A 21,499-nucleotide genomic window follows, 5' to 3' on the forward strand; every position below is an offset into this window, starting at 1 on the left:
GGACTTTATTTGGTTTTTCGCATCCAGAAACCTAAACTCAGGCCTTTTCTCGTCACCCATCTGGCTTGGTAGAAATGAGGAGCGTCTCAATGTCTAGTTTTCTCCTTCTCTAGGCATGGCCAGAGAATAAACTAGCTACAATTTGAAGCCGGACTCCCAGCTGAGCCAGGAGAGTCAATACAAAGACTCTCCTGGGGTCTGTTTCTAAACTTTATAAGTGAAAAAAAGGCTCAGCCCATGAGCCCAGGGGAGCACTAATGCAGAATGCACAAAAATCCTGGCCAGGGATCGTTCCAGGTCCAGCCACTGCTAATCATGAAGCAGGAGAAGCTTGTCTTTGTGTGTTCTCACCAGTCCACTCAGATCAATCTGTCAATAAGCATTCTACTACTTGCCAGACACTATGATAAGTTGTGGGGATTCAAAGAAAGACAAAAGACAATCCCTGCCCTTGAGGAGCTCACAGTCTGAGACATCACAAACTGTGGACAAGGATAAATAGGAAGTAATCCCAGGAAGGAAGGCACTAGAAGGAAGACTTCCTGTGGAAGGTGGGGTTTTACCTGAGTCTTGAAGGGAGGCAGGGCACCTGGGAGGCAGAGAGGAGGAAGAACATTTTAGACATCAGATGGGCCAATGAAAAGACCTGGAGCTGAATGTGAAATATCTAATTCAAGGGACAAAAAAGCAGCCAGTATCACTGGACCAAAAGGTACCTGTGGTGTGTAAGGTGGAAGCAGACCGGAGAGTTGTGGTTGGCCAAGTTAAGAAGGGGCTTTGGATGCCCAAGGGAAGATTTCAAATGTCATCCGAAAAGTCACACAAGAGTCACTGGTGTTCTCTGAGTAGAGGGTTGAAAAGATTGTAGTTGTGCTTTAGGAAAATTACTTTGAAGGCTGAATGAAGGACCAAGTAAAGTGGGCAGAGCCTTGGGGGGAGGTAGAGCCACCAGCGGGCTAGTGCAGTGGTCTAGCAGAGAGGCATGGGGGTCTTCACTGGATGGGGGATACTATCGGGGAGAGAGGAGGCATATTTGAGAATCACTGTAAAGGTGAAATCCACAGGTCAGCCATGGAGTGGGGATGGGGGTGAGAGACAATGAGACAAGGTTGTGAGCCTGAACGGTTGGGAAGAGAAATAAGGTAGTTTGGATGGGAAAGAGGGGAAGGGTCTGGGGAGAGGAAGATAAAAAGTTCACTTTGGATGTGTTGAGCTTAAGACTGGAGGACAGGGGGAGCTGGATGGGCACAGTGGATAGAACAGGGGCCCTAGAGTCAGGAGGACCTGCATTCAAAGCCGACCTCAGAACTTAAAACTTACTTAGCTGTATGACCTGGGGTAGGTCACTTAACCCCATTGCCTTGCAACTCCCCCTCCCCCAAAGAAAGACTAGAGGACATTGAGTTTGAGATGTCTAACAGGTTCTTTCTTACCTTGCTCTCCATCAAGTACCAATGTGATACTATGAGGTGCCTAGGTGTCCTCCACCCCTTCTCCTGATCAGCCCCAGTGAATCATAGATTATGGGACCTAAAAGGAACATCTTGATCTGTGTAATCAAGAATCCCCACTAAAGCATTTCCAACAAGTCTGTGCTTGAAGACTCCCCCTATCTGCAAAGCATCTCATCATTTCTGGAGAGCTCTAACCTTTTTTTGTTTATGCCATGGACCCCTTTGGCAGTCTGTTGGAGCCAATGGACTCATGCTCAGAATAATGTTTTATTGCATAAAATTAAATACATAGAATTATATATATATATATATACTATATAATAAACATATAGGATATAATATGTCAATATATAATATATATCAAAATAGTTATCAAAATATTTTTAAAAATAAAGTCAGTGACCCCAAATTAAGAACTCTTGCTATAACTATTAGTCAATGTCTCCAACATTTACTAGCTTTGTGACCCTAGGCAGTTATTAACCTCTGCCTCAGTTTCTTCAACTGTAAAACAGGGGACAATAACCTATTTCTCAGAGTTGCTGTGAAGATGGAACTTAAATTTGCTTCTTTGCAACGTCTATACATTTCTCCTTTTTGACCAAGCAAAGTAAGTCAACTCTGTCATCTGCATGACAGCCACAATGACATAGGTACCATTGCTTTGTTATCTTTTGTTTATAATGTTCCCTGTTCCATATCACTCTCACCATCTTTTTCTTCCATCAAAAGCCGACTAACAGAGAGCACCATGTTAAAAAAGTGACATGAAAAAATAATGCAAGACGAGGGGTTACAGATCCATCATCAGGGTGCTCTCCCTTACTTCAATGATAAATATCTTCACAGAACCTCAGAATCTCTGAAGCTATTGAGTCTAAGCCCCCGTATGCTATTGGAGACGGAGGATTCAGCCTTCACTTGATGTGACCTTCGACCTTTGAGGCAAACTGTAGCATGTCTGAAAAGCTCTCATGATCAGAAAAGTTTCCTTGCCTCAAGCCAATTTACATTGATCCCTAATCAATTTCATCCTACTAAAGCAGGCCAATCTCCCGATTTGTCAGAACTGTCACACATCCAGGAATCCAAGTAAATTTACTTGCATGGGGTTTTTGAATTCCATTTTCTTCCCCTTTGTTTTGAAAAGTTGCATGACATGTCCTCACCTTTGTCACCAGAGTCCCTGCCCCATTTTCTACCATCTTTCAGATATTCCCGACAGTGGCTCAGCTGCCATTTCCACCATTTCTTTCAGTACACAGGGATATAGCAATTCTGGACCTGGTGATGAGCTCATCAAAGGTACATCCTTTACCTTTCTTGAATATAAACTCTCTATGAACTGTATTTTTTTCTGTATTTTCTAGTACAAAAATCATCTTCCTTGGAAGAAAAATCAGAATAAAGTAGAAAACAGCTGCTCTGCTTTTTCTGGGGAGGTCCTAACCCTTCTTTTATCCTCCTCTTGTCTTGAATCTGGCTCCACAAACACCGCCATCTTTGCTGGCCTTTACTTTCCTCACCAACTTCTCCTTATTCTGAACTTGTGTTTTGCTGACACTCTTTTGACCGAAACATGTCATTCTTTTGCATTTGTCCTTTTATTATTGACCTTGTGTTTGTCTTTAAAGTGATATAGGAAATATCTGGGCAACTACATTAATTTTTTTAGATAATTTGTTTTAATTCTCATAAGAATTTATTGCTGGGGTGGACATGATGGGAACCTTGGTGGAAATAACCCCTCAGACTTTGAATTTGGGATAGTGAAGGCAAGAAAAACTAGGCACAAGCAGTCATAGATCTTAGTTTTTAGAGAGCAGATTTCAAATGGTGCAGAAAAATCTAAGAATTGAAAATATGGTAAATGGTAAAAAGCACTCAGTGAATGCCTTTCATCTCACATAAGAACAAACAAGAGAATGCTGTGGATGTGTGGGAGAAATCAGTCCATCTGTTCCCATTAGTATTAGCATTTGTTAGTGATCATGCCTGGAGCACTCGCCACTTACAGTGAGACACGCATCCTGGAGCTCAAAATCAATGTCTGTGAAGTTAAAAAGGATGTGATGGTTTCTGTCCACTTGAATAATCCAGGAACAATCTGTGTTCCTCTGGTAGGAACGGGGATAGTTTGGAGAATGGATTTCTCCACTGGAAGCCTGGAAAACTCCCCCACAACCTGTAAGACAGAAATCCAACCAATCCACGAGAAGAATTTCCCATGTATTAACTTCTCTGCTTTTCATCTTAGTCCTAGATGAACATGCCCCATTGCTTTGGCAATTATAAAATCTCTTTTAAAATGTTACTTTATTGAATGTCCAATGAAGTGAATTATGTGAATGATTTCCCACTCAATTGAATCTTTGCAAGAACAAGAAAAATAAAAGAACTGAAATAACTTAAATACTGAAGGAAAAGGGATAAAAATTATATCCAGGGAAGTATTTTCTGTGATCAAAGCAAAATATACTTTTAATCAAATTTTTCTTTGTTATCTTTTAAAATGTGAAATATTAATACTAATTATTCTTTCTCCATGAACACAGCTAATTTAGATGGTCTAAGTCCTCCAGATTGACCTTAGTTCACTGCATTCAAAAGAAGAGGAGACTTCTTATACCTGGAATACCCAACTTACTTCCAAACACAACTCAAACACCACCGATATACATAGACTCCCCTTGCCTCACAGCTCAATGCTCTTCTTTCTTTGCGAAGCTCCCATCTGTGATGCATATATAAACTATGTCATTTAGTCAGGTGTGTTTTCTCATATAATCCTATTAAATTATAAGTCTTTGAGGGCAGAGAGAGTTTCTTATTTTATATTACTCTAATAGCAAGTACAGTGCTCTGTACACAACAGGAATCTTACATATGTTTACTAAAGACAATCTTATATATATGATTTTATATGTGTATATAAGTATTTATGGAGACAGACTTGAGAAAGAGAGAGGGGAGAGAGAGAGAGAGAGAGAGAGAGAGAGAGAGAGAGAGAGAGAGAGAGAATGAATGTGTGGGGAGGGGAGGGTTGTTGTTTATTTATCTTTTAGTTATGTCCAAGTCTTCATTTGGGATTTTTCTTGGCAGATATACTGAAGCTACTTGCCATTTTCTTCTCTAGCCCAATTTATAGATGAGAAAACTGAGACCAGGATTAAATGATGTGCACAGGGTCCCACAACTATTAAGTTTGAGGCCAGATCTGAACTCAGGAAGCTTAATCTTTGGTAAATTGTATCACTTATACTTCCATATCTCTTTTAAGTTCCAACTAAAATTCCACCTTCAATAGGAAGCCTTCTCCAACCCTTCTTAATTCTAGTGCTCTCTCTCTCTCTTTTCCAATTATTTCCTGTAATTTGCTTTTTATATATTTGTTTGTATATTATCTCCTCCATTAGGTTGTAAACTCCTTGAGGGGTAGGGACTGTCTTTTGCCTCTTTTTGTGACCCCTCAATGCTTAGCATACTGTCTGTCACATGGTAAGTGCTTAATAAATGTTTATTGATTATTGATGATGATGATGATGATGATGATGATGAAAAAGGAAGAGAAAAAGAAGGAAGAAGAGACAGAAGAAAAGGGAGGAAGAGGAAGTGGATGAAGAAGAGGCAGAAGGCAAAGAAAAAAGGTAGAAGGAGGAGGAGGAAGAGAGGGAGGGGGAGGAGGGGGACGGGGAGGGGGGGAAGAGGACAAAGATGAAAGAAATGATAGAATGAGGCTGTATATTTTAGTTCTCTCCCACATCAATCCATCATCCCTTCTGCTGCCAAGGTGATTTTTCGAAAGCTAGATGGGATCACTACTCAGCAAAAACTCCTGTAAAATGAGCTCTAATGGTTCCCTATATACACTCAGGTTTAAGTACTTTGGTACTTCCAAGTTCTTCGTGGTCTGGTCCCTTCTACCTTACCAGTCTTCTTATAGAGATGATGCTTGTTCATTTACACACATTGTAATCAAGTTTCACTGGTCTATTTGCTATTCCTTGGACATGATACCCCATTTCCTCTTTCCACGCTTTGGCATTAGCTATGTCCTCAACCTGAAATGCTCTCCCTCCTCACTTCTACTCCTTAGCTGCTCCAAACCTCACTTCCTGCAATTTTTCCTTGCTGCTAGTGCCTTCCTCTCTCAGATTACCTTCCATCATCTCTCTTGCCACCTTCCTGCCTGCCCTCCTCAAGATGTTCTCCAGTTTGGCAATGTCCTCAAGATAGGGTGCCTAGAGCTGAACTCTATTAACCAAGACAATTGGACCATCATAGAATGAATTTTCATAGGATGAGGTCCAAAACTAATTAATACTCCAAAAAGGGAATTACCTGTGAGCTAATTCTATGGCAAAATATATACCAGAGAAGCTGTGCAGATTGCTTTCACATCTAAGGTTGAGCATGAGGAAGTGGAAAGTGGGAGATGGTATGTTTTCTTCAATGAATATGAATAAGCTTTATTAATTGAACCTTTCATAAGAGCTTAGTGGGAGATGTGTTATCTAATGGTTTTTGAATTTTGAAAGACTTACCTCCAGGGATCTCTTGCCATGAGGCATTGAAACCTCTTCCATTGATGCTGCGGTCAGTCTTAAATCGAACTATCACTGAATTTCCTGCGCTTGACACCTGCAGGGGGTCCTGCGTTGATTTGGAAGTACACAACTGAACCAGCCTAGGAGAATGAAAATCAGAACCACCATAGACCTGGAATGGATAACAGAAAGAAAAGGCCTCAATTAAAAGATCTATTGAAGCAGTTGCTACCCATCCCTTGATCCATTTGTATTAACATTAGCTCCCAAGTCCTAGTTCTGAGCAGTCTGGAAGCTTTAAGTTTCACTGGACTATTTTATTATCATTTTTAAAAAATCCTGAATGGATGAACTCTGAACACAACTCTACACTTTCAAAGGTATTCTCCTGCTCCAGAATACAAACAAATTGAATTTTTGAGAAATGTATGCTTTCCTAAACTATCAGCACGCATGATAGGAATTAGTTAGGAGGGCTCCATTTCCCAAATTAAGGGCAGCGAATAGAACTTTAGAGAAGATATTCTCTTTCTCTCTCTCTCTCTCTCTCTCTCTCTCTCTCTCTCTCTCTCTCTCTCTCTCTCTCCCTCCCTCCCTCCCTCCCTCCTTGCTACTATTCATAAACTGTTTTTTTCCCACAAGCAAGATAGATAAGAGTTTTGAATTTCTAAAACTCTTGAACATGTGTTTATACATACATGTGTGCGCATAGATACATAAAAACTTCCTCAGAGAGAATTACATGGACAAAATATTCCCAACCCATGAATTCTCCATTTCTATTCAATTTTTCTGAAACTGGAATATATCAGATTTGTCTATTTATACCTATTTTCTGACAAGAGGATGTCTAAGATGGCTCTTTGGTTCTAGAGCTTGTGATATTTCATTAATTGCAGCAACCTTCAACAAACAGGGAGATACATAGGACCAGAAACTGAAAAAAATCCATCTGTAAAGTAGGTGAGGTTGATCTTAAGTGCCTTTCTATGCCTCTTTCATTTTTTTCCCATCCTCCAGGTACCTCTGTCCCTGTTATACAAGTAGTCAGTGTTTACACCCTACTCTCTAACTCTAAAGTCACTAATTGTACCCCCTTTATGTTCCATCCATCCCTGCTTTTATCTGTGCTCTAAGGTTCAAAATTTTTCCCCTTGAATTAATATTTCCATAGCTTCAATGCCTTAATTTCAATGAACTTATAGAAGGAAAGAAGATGGATTTTATGAGATCATACAAACAAGTGAAGCCTAATGAATGTTTGACCATAGCCAAGAGGTACAAGGGAGATAAGAATACTTAGATTGGATCACGGAGCCAGCTAGAAGTTCATAATCAAGTGTTTAAATTCAAGTTAATTGGAAACTTCAGGCCAAAGAAACTTCTGCGGTCAAAAACCATAAAAGTTAGAGTTCATTTACAGATGAGAAAAGTAAAATCCAGATATGAAATGACACATCACATAGCTTACAGGGTGAGACCTCAAGCCTTTGGCTTGGAGTCTTGTGTTCTTTCCATTAGAGATGCTGCCTCTGTATGAATAAGGATTACTCCTATATACTTGAGCTTCCTGGAAGATGCTGATAAAGGCTTGTGGAGCTCTAGGAAGTGCAGCTCAGCTAGCATTTGCAAATAGATGAGAATAAAGAGCAATAAGAAGGCTCTTGAGAAAGCATCACTTGAATCTACAAGGACTCCTTTGTCTCCTCAGTTCCTTCCAGTCTTTCTGGAAGGGCCCAGATGAATGCCCCTGCTGTTCCCATGAGGGCTCTATATGAGGACAGTAATGGCAGAGGGAGGAAGCAGGCAGACAACTTGAAGCTCAGTTTCTTTAGAAGGAGTTGATGTTTGTATGGCCTCCTGTATCCCATCAAAAGGCCAGTTCTGAGGGAGAAGGAGGAGGTTTCTTTAGCCTTTCCCATAGAGAGTGGTGCAAATGGTTGGAATGGGCTGAAATGAATCATCTATCCTCTTGATTCAAAATACACTTTCCCATTTTCTATGGGTGTCCTTGCTCTGCTAGATGTAGGGATAAAATCATGGACATCTGCCAAAGCTGCACAAGGGCAGCAGCTGTAGAAGAGTGAGGCGGAAAGTCTATAAGGAGCTTTGCTTCATTAGGGAAAGCTGATAGCAGGTTTTCACAAAAAAGACTAGATGATTGCCTCTATGCTGCTGATGAGATTCTTATTAATGTGTGAGCTCGAAGCCCCTTCCAACTCTGAAATTCCATGGTAGAATTCATTTTAGCCAATATTTAAGCATTTAAGCATTTCCAAGGCACTAGCTACCCCTCTGTTCACTCTGATCACTAGAGTATTCTGAGGGGTTTGAGGAAATTTTTTCCTACTTCTATAGGCTTGAGTCCCTACAGGCTATGTTTGCTTCATCATTAGGCTTCAGTGACTAGCACCCCAGTTCCATTTAAACACTTAATATCATTTAACATTTACAGAGGGATATTTTATTTATTGAAGTTATAGTAATAACAAAAATTTAAATATTTTCCCACCAACAACCCAAAGATATCCTCTGGTTCAGTTCCTACATAACATTGGCCTCACCAATTTCATGTCCAGATATATCTGACTCAGATGAATGAGTCTTTATTGGAGCTACCATTAAGATCACTCTTTGTTCTTAGACGTGTTGAAGCTAGACTGGCTACAAACCCAGACCGTAACACTCTGGGATGTTGGAGCAAGGATACTTTTGACCTTTCAAAACTCACAAGATTGGAGGCTCCAATCTCTTCACTTAAAATGGAAAAAAAAGACAAATATAGAAGCGAGGTCTTGAGATCCATTCACAGGATGCCATGGCCTCAGAGGGGGGAAAATACCAAGACTTTTCCACATACAGCTTTGCTTTTTGCTGGATGCTGCAAGTGAAGAAGTCAATAAGATCCCCTAAGAACAGTGAGACAAAGAGAATGAAGTGAAAACATGAGGCCAGGATATAGGCAACTGAAAAGTAGCTCCTTTGTAATCTTGTGGTGAACAGACCTCAGCCAGTACAGAATGACTGTGGAGAGGAGACTTGAGCTGATTCAGCCCTTTGGAAGATACTCCCAGTTCTGGTTATGCAGCCAATCAGAATTTGGGGAACAGTCCCAGGAGAATTCTGGGGCTACATCAGTCTCTCCCAGGTTTTTCCAACCAATAACACTGTGTGGTCGCCCCAAGAACAGACCCTTCCATAGGGAACCTTGTTCAGCTGAGCAAGATGACGCCCTCTGCATATGCACCATGCCTTTGGTTTGTTGTCCCAGCCCTGAAGCACAGGGTGGGTTTACCAGCTTCAACTGGGAATTCTAATTGCTTCTTTTAGATTGATGTCAGGACCAGAAACGTAAGGGTGTTTTTAATTTTATTTCCCACACTTCAGCTTTTGGTTTGTCCCCCGTTTCCTTTCACTGGCTACTGAGCACAGTGAATGGAGTAAAACTATTAAAGCCAACCAATATTCCATTTTAACAGCTATCTTCATGCTCAGCTTTCATCCACGGCCAATTTGAAGCTCCAGAATCAGAGTCATGGAAATGGTCAGTTGCTTCAATTCGACAACAGCCACTTGGCTGCTCATAACATGGGAATGCTGACTTGATTCTAACAGTAAATGGAGCTAACAGAGCAGAAGCAAATGGTCAAAACAGACTAAAACCACAGGCTTTGAGATGGGCTGCATCCCGAGCCTTCAATCCAAACACATTTTTATCTCTGAAATCTTGTGTTCCCAGCAGGCTGCTTTTGTTTCTCTGTGGACTGTTTAGTCATATGCCAGAGTGCCCCATGGGCCACACCCTGAAATTCTTTCCATCTTTTCCCCATTTTTGAGGGTCATATGTTAACTATCGTGGAGGCCAAAAGTAACACTTTATTGTTTTTGCCATGGAAACTCTCTGGCTTGTTTTTGTGAAAGCTGTGTGAAAAGTGGGTAGCACTGTCCCAGGGAAGGGAAGGAAATCCACCCCTAGGTGCCATAAACCAAGACAATGGCTTGGGCTCTGAGGCTGGGCACCTTTTAGTCTCTGCAAGGACCATTTGTAAAGAAGTCTGTCAGAATAAAGAAAACCCAAGGTCTCTCTTCTGCTCGAAAGAGCCAAGAAAATAATGTTCAAAGTACTGGTGTTTATCTTTTTGAAGCAAGAAAACAGGTTTTTATTATGTTTGTGATCAGAAGGTGACCTGTGCAGAGATAGTCTTCTCTATGGAAGACACATATGTCATTTTCATTACAAAATACATGGAACCAGATAACAGACTAAATAGGTACTTTCCTATTTCTCATTCTCAGGAATCCCTCCAAGGAGGAATTATACAACAGCTATAGAGCAATTACTTCTGAATCCAGAGAATTAAAAAAAAGAAAGAAAAGCAGCAAGGCAAAATCTTTTTGAATTGACAAGAGAGAAAGCATCCTTCACCCACCAGCCTCACACTACCCAAAAGGATGCACACATTAGCCTGCAGCCTTGTGTGAAGGCCCCATACTGGGATCTCATCTCAAAGTATAAATAGTTTGTTAGAATATTTCATTCCCTGACTGTCCCTAATCCATAATGAGTAGTAAAAAAAAATCTAACATTTCACACAAAAAAATTGGTAAAGATGACAAGAATAGTTAGTGTTGGAAAGATTAGGGAAATATGAATGTGCTTTTGCATTCTTGGTGGAATTGTACATTGGTCCAACCCTTCTGGAAAGAAACTTGTGTTTATGCCTCATAAGTGATTAAAATGTTGATAAACTTCTGAGCTAGAAACTCCACTGTTAGAAACTCCAAGGAGGTTAAAGGAAATAAAAATAAAGACTGTATATGAACCATTATATTAATAGCATCATTTTTTGGAGAAGCAAAGATTTGAAAATAGACACATTTCAAATGACAAGGAAAATGTCCATAACAATTTAAATAGAAAACATAACAAAAACAATTGTAACTGAATGTTTAGAAATTTTAATGACTAAACTTGGTCCTAAAGAAGAAATATGAGAGAATACTTTGGCTGTCTCTTTATAGCATGAAACACAGCTTATAAATCTCCAAATTTTTAATATATTTTTCAACTTTATTTTCTTCTCCCTTTTAAAATTCTTTTTTTATAAGGGATGGTTGTTTGAAAGGGGGAGAGGGAAAGTGGGAGCTGTAGATGATATAAAACAAAATCTATCCATACAAATGCATTTCTATTTTTTAAGGGAAGAGTCAGTGTCCTTTTCCAAATGATCATTAAACTTAGGCATGTATTAGTTTGTTTTTTTGGTTTTTGTTTTAGTTTTTGCAAAGCAATGGGGTTAAGTGATTTGCCCAAGGCCACACAGCTAGGTAATTATTAAGTGTCTGAATCCGAATTTGAACTCAGGTACTCCTGACTCCAGGGACGGTACTCTATCCACTGTGCCACCTAGTCGTCCCTATGTATTAGTTTTTAGGGACTAACTCAAGCCTGAGTATTCTATGTGATGAGCATGGGTGTACAGAGCATGAACCAGGCTAACAATCCCAGGGCTCAGTGATGTACCTGAGGACCTCTCAAAGGGAGAAGGTTAAAAATGTGGAGGAATGGGGCAGCTAGGTGGTGCAGTGGATAGAACACCAGCCCTGGAGTCAGGAGGACCTGAGTTCAAATTCGATTCAGACACTGAATAATCACCTCGAAGTGTGACCTTGGTCAAGTCACTTAACCCCACTGCGTGGCAAAAACCAAAAAAAAAATCCTGGAGGAAGACCCAGGGAGGCAACATAGTAGGGTGGAAAGAGTCCTAGATGTAGGTTCATATCCTCCTCAAACATGAAGCATCTTCCCCTTGGTCCTGGTAAAATGAGAGAGGCTGAAACTAGTCGAACTCTGAGGTCCCTGCTTGTTCTCCCTCTATGATCTTCTGTCCTAGCACTTCTGGGCCCTGGCAGGAGTTTGCAGCTGTAGGGTGCCCAAATTGATGCCAACCCTGCAATGTATTGTGAGACCACAGCCAAGACGACAGCAATAGTACCTTGTTTTCTCTTCAAAAACTGTTTGTTCCCACTTAATGATTTGGCACCAATCATGTCCTTAAAAACACTCTGGAATGTGATTTCTAACCTGGGACCATTAATAGCTTTGGCTAGGATCTAGCCTAATTTTTAGTGTTATAACTCTGAACTGGTTTCCAACCCTAAGTCTGAGTGACTCTTTCCTGTCCCATAGGGGGATGGTTTAGCTTTACTTTCTAGGGGCTTCTGGAGGAATAGAAGATAGAGTCCTGGACTTGGAATCAGAAGACCTGAGTTTGAACACAGTCAGAGATACCAGCTATGTGGCTGATCAACTCACTCATCATCTCTGTGCTTCAGCTTCCTCATATGTAGGATGGAAAAATAATAGTACCTTCCTCAGGGAATGTTGAGGATGAAATGAGATAATAAAGTCAAACCTTAAAGTGGCACCCAAGGCAGATGGAGGTTAGTGTCACCCAGTCCTGGTCACACAGATCTAGTTGCCACTGTAAATCAAGAGACTCCCCCTAAAAGATAGCATGTTTGTTCTGACATACATCCCTTTCTTCTTCTATTAATGAAATGTCTCATGTCTATTTGGGAAACTAATAATTTTAAAATAATTTTAAAATTCAGAATCTAAGAAAACTGTTTACATGCGTAATGACTGTGTGTATGTGTAGCTTCACAAGCCTATTATCAGTCATAATGACTGAATAGATGGAATCAGAAGCTACTTTTCATGAGCAGTCAATCAATCAGCACTGGAGAGTAAAGTATTTGACTTGGGGGATGTACCAGACAAATAAAAGAAGCATAAATACAAAATAAATCTAGATGCTGGGGACAGGGTAGGAGATAGAACTAACAACTAACTCAGTACAGGCAGACTGTCTGGCTTGTTGTCCAACAACCCCTGACTGGTGGGTTCCTTGTCCCATCCAGGATCAAAGAGAAAATCTGCTGTTGGGTTGTTAAAACTTTTCCTTGCCTGGTGCCATCCTCCCCTTCATGCACAGTCCAGTGATGATAGCCCCTTCACTGCTCACCTCACAAGATACCCCATTCCCTGTCTGGGTATGTTTCCCTGGCTGCACAGAATGCTTCCTCATCTCCACCTTTTGGATTCTTTTATATCTCAGCTAAAACCCACCTTCTACCAAAAGTCCTTCCTAGCCCCTTGTAATTCTACTACTGACATTTTCTCCAATTTATTTGTTCAGAGTTGTCTCCCCATTAGACCATGGCCTTCTTGAGAGCCGGGGCTGCTTCTGTCTTTTTCTCCAGGGTGTGACATTTAATGGATGCTTAATAAATTTACCTGTTGACTTGGAAGACCCTTGACAAGGCAGGAGAGTTCTGAAAAACACAATTCCTACCTCCAGGACATCGAATCTGCAGGTTGAGTGATACTCCACATCGAAGTCTTTAATAGTGAGTTGAATACTGCTCCCTGGAGTGGTGCGGATGTACCAGATACACTCCTTGCTGGGGGGATAGTTATCTGGGTACCCTGGGCTAGTGAAGGAGCCAGATGGCCCAGAAAGCTCCCCACCACAACCTGTTAAAAAGAACATGGCCTAGTCAGGTACATGTGACCATGAGTGTCTAGAAAATATTCAAAACCAATCAATAAAATGATGGATAACAGTTATGGCTTTTGATGCTTAACTTGGTGGAAAATTAGAAACTTATAACAAAAAAAATCCCTCTAATTCTAACCCAGTGATTTTTAAAAATACTGAGAGGTCATTCACTTAATTAATTGTGATGTTTCTTTGGCACTAAATGCATTCAACTTACAGAATGACCCTTATTTTCTTTGCAGGATGCAATTAAAAAAAAATTATTCAGGATTTTTCATTTCATGTTCTCCAGACTTTCTGACAAATAGTAAGTTAAAAAGTGTGTGGCACAGTGGATAGAACACTATGCTTGGAATCAGAAAGGCCTTGGTTCAAATTCATCCTCAGGTTCTCAGTGCCACCTTAATCAAGTCACTTAAAACCTCAGTTTCCTCATCCACAAAATAGAGGGATTGGAATAAATGGAGTCCCTTCTATCTCGAAATGTGAAATTTTAATTTAACTAAATATTTACTGAATGTCACTTATGTGTCCAGCTTCATACAACATCTATGAAATAAGCATTTAATTAAGGCCCCACCAAGTCAAAAACAGTATGATACTTGTGCTGGGAAAAGGAAAATTTAGATCAACAAAGGTCTTATCCTCATAAAGTTTATGGTCTATCATTGATCACTGCTTCTCCTAGCCTATAAAAATCAATCAATAAGTATCAAGCGCCTCTTCTGTATGAGGCACTGTGCCAGCTGCTGAGGATAGAAATCCGATGAATAAAGCAAGCATTTCTGATAAGGAAGCTATATCTCCTGGGGAAAGCAAAAATTATATACAGGATAAAAGCTGGGGCAGCTAGGTGGCACACTGGAAAGAGTGCCAGGTCCAAAGTCAGGAAAGTGTGGGTTCAAATCCAAATGAACACTTCTGCTAGCTGTATGACCCTGAGCAACTTCTTAACCCTATTTACTCTGTTTCTTCATCTGAAAAACAATCTGAAGGAAATGCCAAACCATTCCATTATATTTGCCAAGAAAATTCAAATGGGATTATGAGAAATCAGACATGACTAAACAACAAGATAAAAAGTTAGCAAATTTCATATTAATTTTTTCTGATTCAGTAATTATCTTTTTTAATATATGATAGTCATATATTAAAAAGATAATTATCAAATTTGAAAAAATATTTCCAGATATTGACTTTCATAACTTCCATTTGATATGTGCATGTAGAATCCTTACCTTGAGTTTTCTCTTATAATCTTCCTTAGATTAAAAAAGGTACCCAATGAAGATTTCAAGAATGAAGTTATATTCATTTAAACATACCTAACCTGAAAATAGCTTTAGGACCAAACTTCATAGGTTTTTCTCCTCTTTAACCCAAAGGTCTCTGTAAATTGTCTACTACACTTCTGGATTTCAATAAGTGCTAAATTATAAAAAAGATGATAGCAGCATAAAAAGATTGGTATAATTAGATGTGCCAAAATTATTTGTGGCATGAGTTGAATATTTTTTTGAAAAAAAGAGAAGGATCAGGAAAATATTAGGAAACAGTCTTCCGAAGACACTAATGAGCCAAGGTCTACATAAATTGCATCTATGGTACTATTTGCAATAAAAATTGCATGTTTGGTAGGTAGGAAGAAATGAAGGAGGAGGAGAAGGAAGGAAGGAGAAGAAGGAAGAAAGAAGGGGAAGGAAGAAGGCAAAAAAGAAGAAAGAAGATTAAGAAGACAAGGAAGAAAAGAAGGAGGAGGAGGAGGAGGAGAAAGAAGGAGAAAGAAGAAGGATGAAAAAGCAGCAGAAGAAGAAAAAGAAGGAGGAGGAGGATGGAGGAGCAAAAAAAAGGAGTAAAAAGGAAGAAGAGGAGGAGAGGGAGGGGGAGGCAGAAGAGAAGTTTTAAAGTTTACAATGTGCTTTGCCTCCCCTTCCATTTCAGTTCGTCAGAGATGTTATGAAATTACTGTCAGTAGAGCTAAGAATTTCATGAATGTTCCCCTGGTCCATTGTATCCCCTCTCTGATTCCAGTCTCTTCATAAATGAACAACAGGGTCTCCAGGCCCATAGGCTAATTGAGGCAAACCAAAGCAATAATATCAGATTCTTGGCTTTCAGTGGTCTCTTTTTTGACTAAAGTGAAATATTTTAATTTGTTCAACCAGAACTCTGGAAACTCAGTGTGCTTTTTTTTTCTTTTGGCCCTAAGATAAGTAGTTTTTTGTATTTTCCTTGGTGTAGAAATATGCCTTTGAGCAGTATCTCACGCACAACACTCCAAGAGGTTAGTGACTTCCCAAAGGTTCCAGGGTTGGCACATGGCACCAGCACCAGAAGCCAGGTCTTGTGCCTTCAAGTTCAAGAGCCTTCTACTGTACCCTACATTCTCCCTACCTTCCTCCTTCTTCTGACATTTAAGATAGTAACAATTGCTTCTCTTAGTATCAAAAACAATTTGTTTTTGAGTCATGTTATCTCTTCATGACCCTATTTGGGATTTCCTTGGCAAAGATAATAGAATGGTTTGCCATTTCCTTCTTCATTTCATTTATATAGATGAGAAAACAGGGTTAACTTGCCCAGGGTCATACAGCCAGTAGATTTCTAAGGTCAGATATGAACTCAAAAAGGGGAGTCTTCCTGACTCTAGGGACCATACTCTATCTGCTGTGCCACCTAGCTGCTCCAAAGCAATTTAAAATAAACAAAATTAAGGACCTGTTTATTGCCTTAAAACTAGCATTGGATGTAGATACAAAGCTCATACCTTTCATGGAGTGAAATCTTTATATCTTTGTCCTTCTGATTTCTGATTGAACATGGAAATGGTTATTTCTAAATTCTGTGAGAAATATGTATTACTATTGCAGTGGAAGTCTAATAGGTGGTCTAATAGCTTGGTAATAAGGCTCAATTACTCCATTTCTATGAAAAACACTACAAAATTCTATTTACATAGACTAGCTGTGAGTCATGGAATTTATTTGGTTTTTCTCAGTTTGTGAGAATCGATTTCCCTGAGTTTTTATTGCATTAAAAATTATTATGAATTCTTACACTGAATTAGAAAGACCCTCAGAAGTCAACTGCTTCAATGTATACCTGAACAGAAAAGTTCTTTATAATATTCCCAGCAAGGGCACACTCCTTCTAAAAGCCTTCAGTGATAGGGAACACATTACTAGCCAAGGCAGCTCTTCCATTTTGGGACACCTCTAACCAAGGATGTTGTTAAATTCAAAGACATAGTGAATCTAAAACACTTAGCAAATTTTGAAAACTATATTAGTGACAGTTTGTATTAATATCATCATCATTATTATTATTAGTATTAGTATTAGTATTATTATCTGAAATTCACCAGGCCTCTAGTTTGGTGCTGGTTTCAGTTCCTGAGCCTTCTACTATATTCCTATTGAACTCCAACACTATTGAGTAATGTAGGGATGAATGCCCTTGTAAATATTTAAGAACCACACTCTCAAAACAAACTCCCCCAAAATAAAGAAAAAAACTATGCATATACTTTTAAGTTTAATCTACATTATTAAAACTTTCTTAAGTCTAGAAAGTCAACAAAACAATGAATTATGCCTTGGTTTCTAGGGATTGCCAATTTTTTAAGTATAAAATCTTTCACTGAAAATTTAATGATGGATCTTGGGAGCTGATACCCCCCCCATATCCCTGCCTCTAATTATTACTGGGTTTTCCACAAATCTTTGTAGTTTCCACATATTAATCCTACTTCCATCCTCTGAGGCCACATAAAGAAAGTCTAATCCCTTTTTCTTATGAAAGTCCTTCTTGAAGATACTGATCTGGTTCCTCATAAATTTTTTCTTCTCTTGGTTAATTAAATATCTCAATTTATTCCATCCTTTTATGACATAGTCTCATGGACAACAAACATTGTGCCATGTAGGGATCAGGAGGAGTCTCAACACTACCTATTCTGGAGTGAGAACAACCAGATAGGTGAGGTTTATTCTGAGCCTTGGGAACTCAATTATTAGCTATTTACTGTCTCAGATACATGACTTGAGCTCCCCTATGACCTAGCTCCCTGTTGTCTAAAATTCTGTTGTATAAAGAATGAGCGCCCATACCAACATTGCACTGAGACATCAAAGCATCCTAGAAGATGACAAACTCATTAATGAGGCTGGGGGGGGTAAGATATGGCAAAAATTCAGTCCACCCTACTGTGAACATATCACCAACTCCTGGTACCCTAATGTTTGTGATCGGAATTCCTGTCCATCCAAGGGAAAGTCCTTTTCCCCTAATACTCTTTGCTCTTAGTCCCATTCCCAGTCAACTCAGCCTTATTCTCTCCAGTCCCTGTTAATATTTGTCCTTCCCTTACATTGTGCCCTTTGAAATCCCTGAGTTTTTTAAAAGTAAATAATAATCCTCCAACGTATTTGTAACCAGAGTAGACAGTACAGTATGCATGATGGCTAGAACAATGTAAATAAAAAGAATAAATACCACAAAATAGTAAAAATTGATGCTGAAGATCTACAAAACACAACCATGGATCCAATAAGAGTTAGGAATGTTAGACTCCTCTCTTTTCACTACTTTGAATAAGTAGAAGTACCATGAATGTGGAACATTGCATGTTTTCAGATTTTTTTTCAGATATATTGATCAGTTTTGCCATTTTTTACTTCCTCTTTTTTTCCTAATAAAACAAGTTATTTGTTACAGGGGACAGAACTTGGAGAGAGGAGGAATACATGGAGATTTAGGAATGTAAAAATAAAAAATATATACCAAGATTTTTAAACAAATACCCCTTCATCCTAGAACTCTTCTTTGTGCACTCTTGTCATTCTCTTTCATTCACAGATACCTGGCCCTTTGCTGAAGACTCCCTGAGCTCTGGCCAACCTCCCTCTAGTGGGTTGCTCCATGATGGATCTAGCCAGAGAAAAGAATAGTTACACCTGTGAACACTTCCTGATCCTCTCTTTGTTTCTCTCATTCAGCAATATGTCTTTTGAAGAACAATCCTTCTGTCTTAAATGATACTGGCCAGATCCTCTTTGCTGTCAAGTCTTTAAGTCATTCTCCCTCCTTGAGTATTGGACTCATTGTCTTTCTACCACAGTCTCTGTCCTAATACTTCGGGTCTTAAGTACATAACACAGATATGCCCTCACCTACTTCATCGACCTCAATCTCAACTTTCCTTCTTCTATCTCAGTCATCCCAAGGGAACAGCCACGTCTGAGATCTCATTATGAGTCCTCTGTCAATCAATCAGTAAATATTTATCCAAGCACCTGCCTCGTGCTGGACCCTAACATAAAGAGTTAAGCATTCTCTTTGTGTGTCGCATAACTCCATAGAGTAGAACCTCCATGAGGGTGAAAGTTCAGTGTTTTACTCGTTCTCATTCTTCCTCTAGTGCCTAAAATGGTGGTCATGTACCTGGCAGCTGTTGAATTGGTTTAGCAAATATTTTGTATATGCTGATTTATAAACATGTTGTCTACCCCAATAAGGCAGGATTCATTTAGGTTTTTGTCTTTATATCTCTAGTACCAAGCACAGTGTCTAGCTGAATAAATTACTGTTTATTTTTTTGAAATACTTATTGATTAATTGATAAATATTTGATCAATCGAATTGAAAAGTAAATCATTAAGACCCTTTCTTGAAACTTCAGTATATGTAGAATAGAAACTTGTTTATAAGGCAATACCAATATTGTTCAATTTTTCATAGTTATATACACATATATACTCTTCTTGGAGTCTAGGAAAAGCTGATTCTCCATTGTCCTCCCTGCCTGTCTGTGTAGGTAATCTCAAAACTTTATATAAGAACACTTTGCTAACAAATTTTTGTCTTTATCAGATAGCAAGAGGGGAAAAAGAACAAGCTATGAACTCTGAAATTTCAAAGTCCCTCCTCCAAATTTCATTAAATGTTTTCACTTTCCTCTCCCATTCCAAGGCCTTCTTTGAAGGAATGGCTTCAATAAAGAAAAAAGATGCTGAAAATAAAGATCAACTGGAGTATAGGCACAAAAGTGAAAAGTCCATGCTGCATAAAACATGAAACCCCCACCCCCAAAGCAATGGCCTTTACATCATTGAGTGTGGAGACACATCCTGGAAGAAGACAGGAGAGGCTCCTGTGTTTCTCTGCTATCCTGATCCCTCCAGTAATGGGGAGAAGGACCTGATCATTTTTGTATCACTGAGAATCCCATTCTGTTCCTACCTGGCCAAGCCCTGGTCTAAATTCCTGACAAGCTAAAAACTTTCAAAAAACATGTAAAATAATTGAACTGAAATAGATCTATCTATAGCTAGACAGAAAGATATGTCATATATACATATATATATTTACATAACATATGTGCATATATGCACGCATACATATTTAAATGAAGAAAAATCTAAACACTCCATATAAAGCAAACTTTATTAAAAATATCCTATTTGATCATTTTTTCCACTAATTTAAAAATGAATACTGCTTCAACTACTGTGGCCCTTTCAAATATGCTTTTTAAATGAGACTGGGTTGCTCCAGTCTGTGGGAAGCTTCTAAGGGATTCATACCATATGTTCACTGACCTTGAGAATCTATCGCTTTCTCAAGTAAGTGCCTCAGGAGCTTAGATCAGGCAATCTCTGAGGCTCCTTCAGCTCAAGAGTTCAGTGATTTTATTGAACAAAAATTATTGCAGAAGAGTATGTAGTGTTATGTAGTTAAGGAGCAGTAGGTGAGTTTATATAATTGTTAATAATAATAATAGTAGTAGTAATAATATATTAATATCAGAATATAGTATATTTAAGTCACTCTCCCTCCTTGAGTATTAGACTCACTATCTTTCTACCACAATCTCTGTTCTAATACTTCGGGTCTTAAGTATATAACACGGATATGCCCTCACCTACTTCATCAACCTCAATTTCAACTTTCCTTCTTCTATCTCAGTCACCCCAAGGGATCAGTCATGTCTGAGATCTCATTATGAGTCATCTATCAATCAATCAGCAAATATATATTCAAGCACCTGCATATATTACACATAACATAGAAACCTTTGTGCCTTCCTGTGATAGAGTGTGTGTATCTGTGTATATATCACATGTATGTATCTGTGTAGAAATTATAAACATACATAAATATATATTTATGTGTATTTTATGTATACATGCATGTCTATATATTTACATATATGTGTATATATCTACTATTGTTGTTTCATGGATAAAGGGAACTCTTTAGTGGGTAAGTTTTCTCCTCCCCAAAGATATTTGAGATTAAAGTGTCTGATAATGGATTTGAACTCAGATCCTCTTGACTTCAGGGCTGATCTATCTGCTGCCTGAAACACCTAGATGCCCCCCCCCAGGTGAGTAAATTTTCAAAGAGAAGCACCTTTTCTGCAACTTAGAGTCTTAGAGAATTGTCTACAACACTGAAAGGTGACTTGTCACCCAATCAGTGTGTGTCAGAGGTAGGACTTGAACTCAGGTCTTCTAATCTCTGCACCTAGTATTTACCTATCCTACAAATAAGCCCCACATACACACACATACATATTGGAATGATAGTGTGATTCAATAATTCTTCCAACAAAGGATGAAATTAGTTCGACCATATTCACCAGTATAAATAAGTCAAAAAATAAGAGCAACATAAGTATTTACTTGGAAGTCTATTGGTAACACTATATTTCCATTAAGTTTGCTATTGGCTATAGAGAAACTTCCATTATAGATCAGTAAAGGATGGATGAAAGGATCAGTGGACCAAGATGACAAGAACACCTCATTATATATGGCATTGAAACAAATGTTGGGTCTGGAAAAAGCTTAACAATCAAGTAATTAGAGTTCGGGACTAGTCAACTTTTGGCAGGATGAGAAAGAAGAAATTTGTCCAGGGGTCCAGATTC

The 21,499-nt window shown here is 38.9% G+C and overlaps 1 protein-coding gene across 1 annotated transcript in view; it reads right to left on the minus strand.

Annotated features, from left to right (window-relative positions):
* The window catches only part of CUBN (cubilin), a 284,271-nt gene that overhangs the window by 143,637 nt on the left and 119,135 nt on the right, over positions 1–21,499 (minus strand). Inside the window, exons 29-31 of the mRNA XM_074192929.1 lie at positions 13,360–13,541; positions 5,999–6,173; positions 3,470–3,639 (exon numbers count right to left, since the gene is read on the minus strand). Of these exons, the coding sequence (XP_074049030.1) occupies positions 3,470–3,639; positions 5,999–6,173; positions 13,360–13,541 (527 nt within the window). The remainder of the gene's footprint in view (positions 1–3,469; positions 3,640–5,998; positions 6,174–13,359; positions 13,542–21,499) is intronic.

Source organism: Macrotis lagotis, chromosome 7 (genome assembly GCF_037893015.1).
Source record: "Macrotis lagotis isolate mMagLag1 chromosome 7, bilby.v1.9.chrom.fasta, whole genome shotgun sequence".
Classification (NCBI taxonomy): Eukaryota; Metazoa; Chordata; class Mammalia; order Peramelemorphia; family Peramelidae; genus Macrotis; species Macrotis lagotis.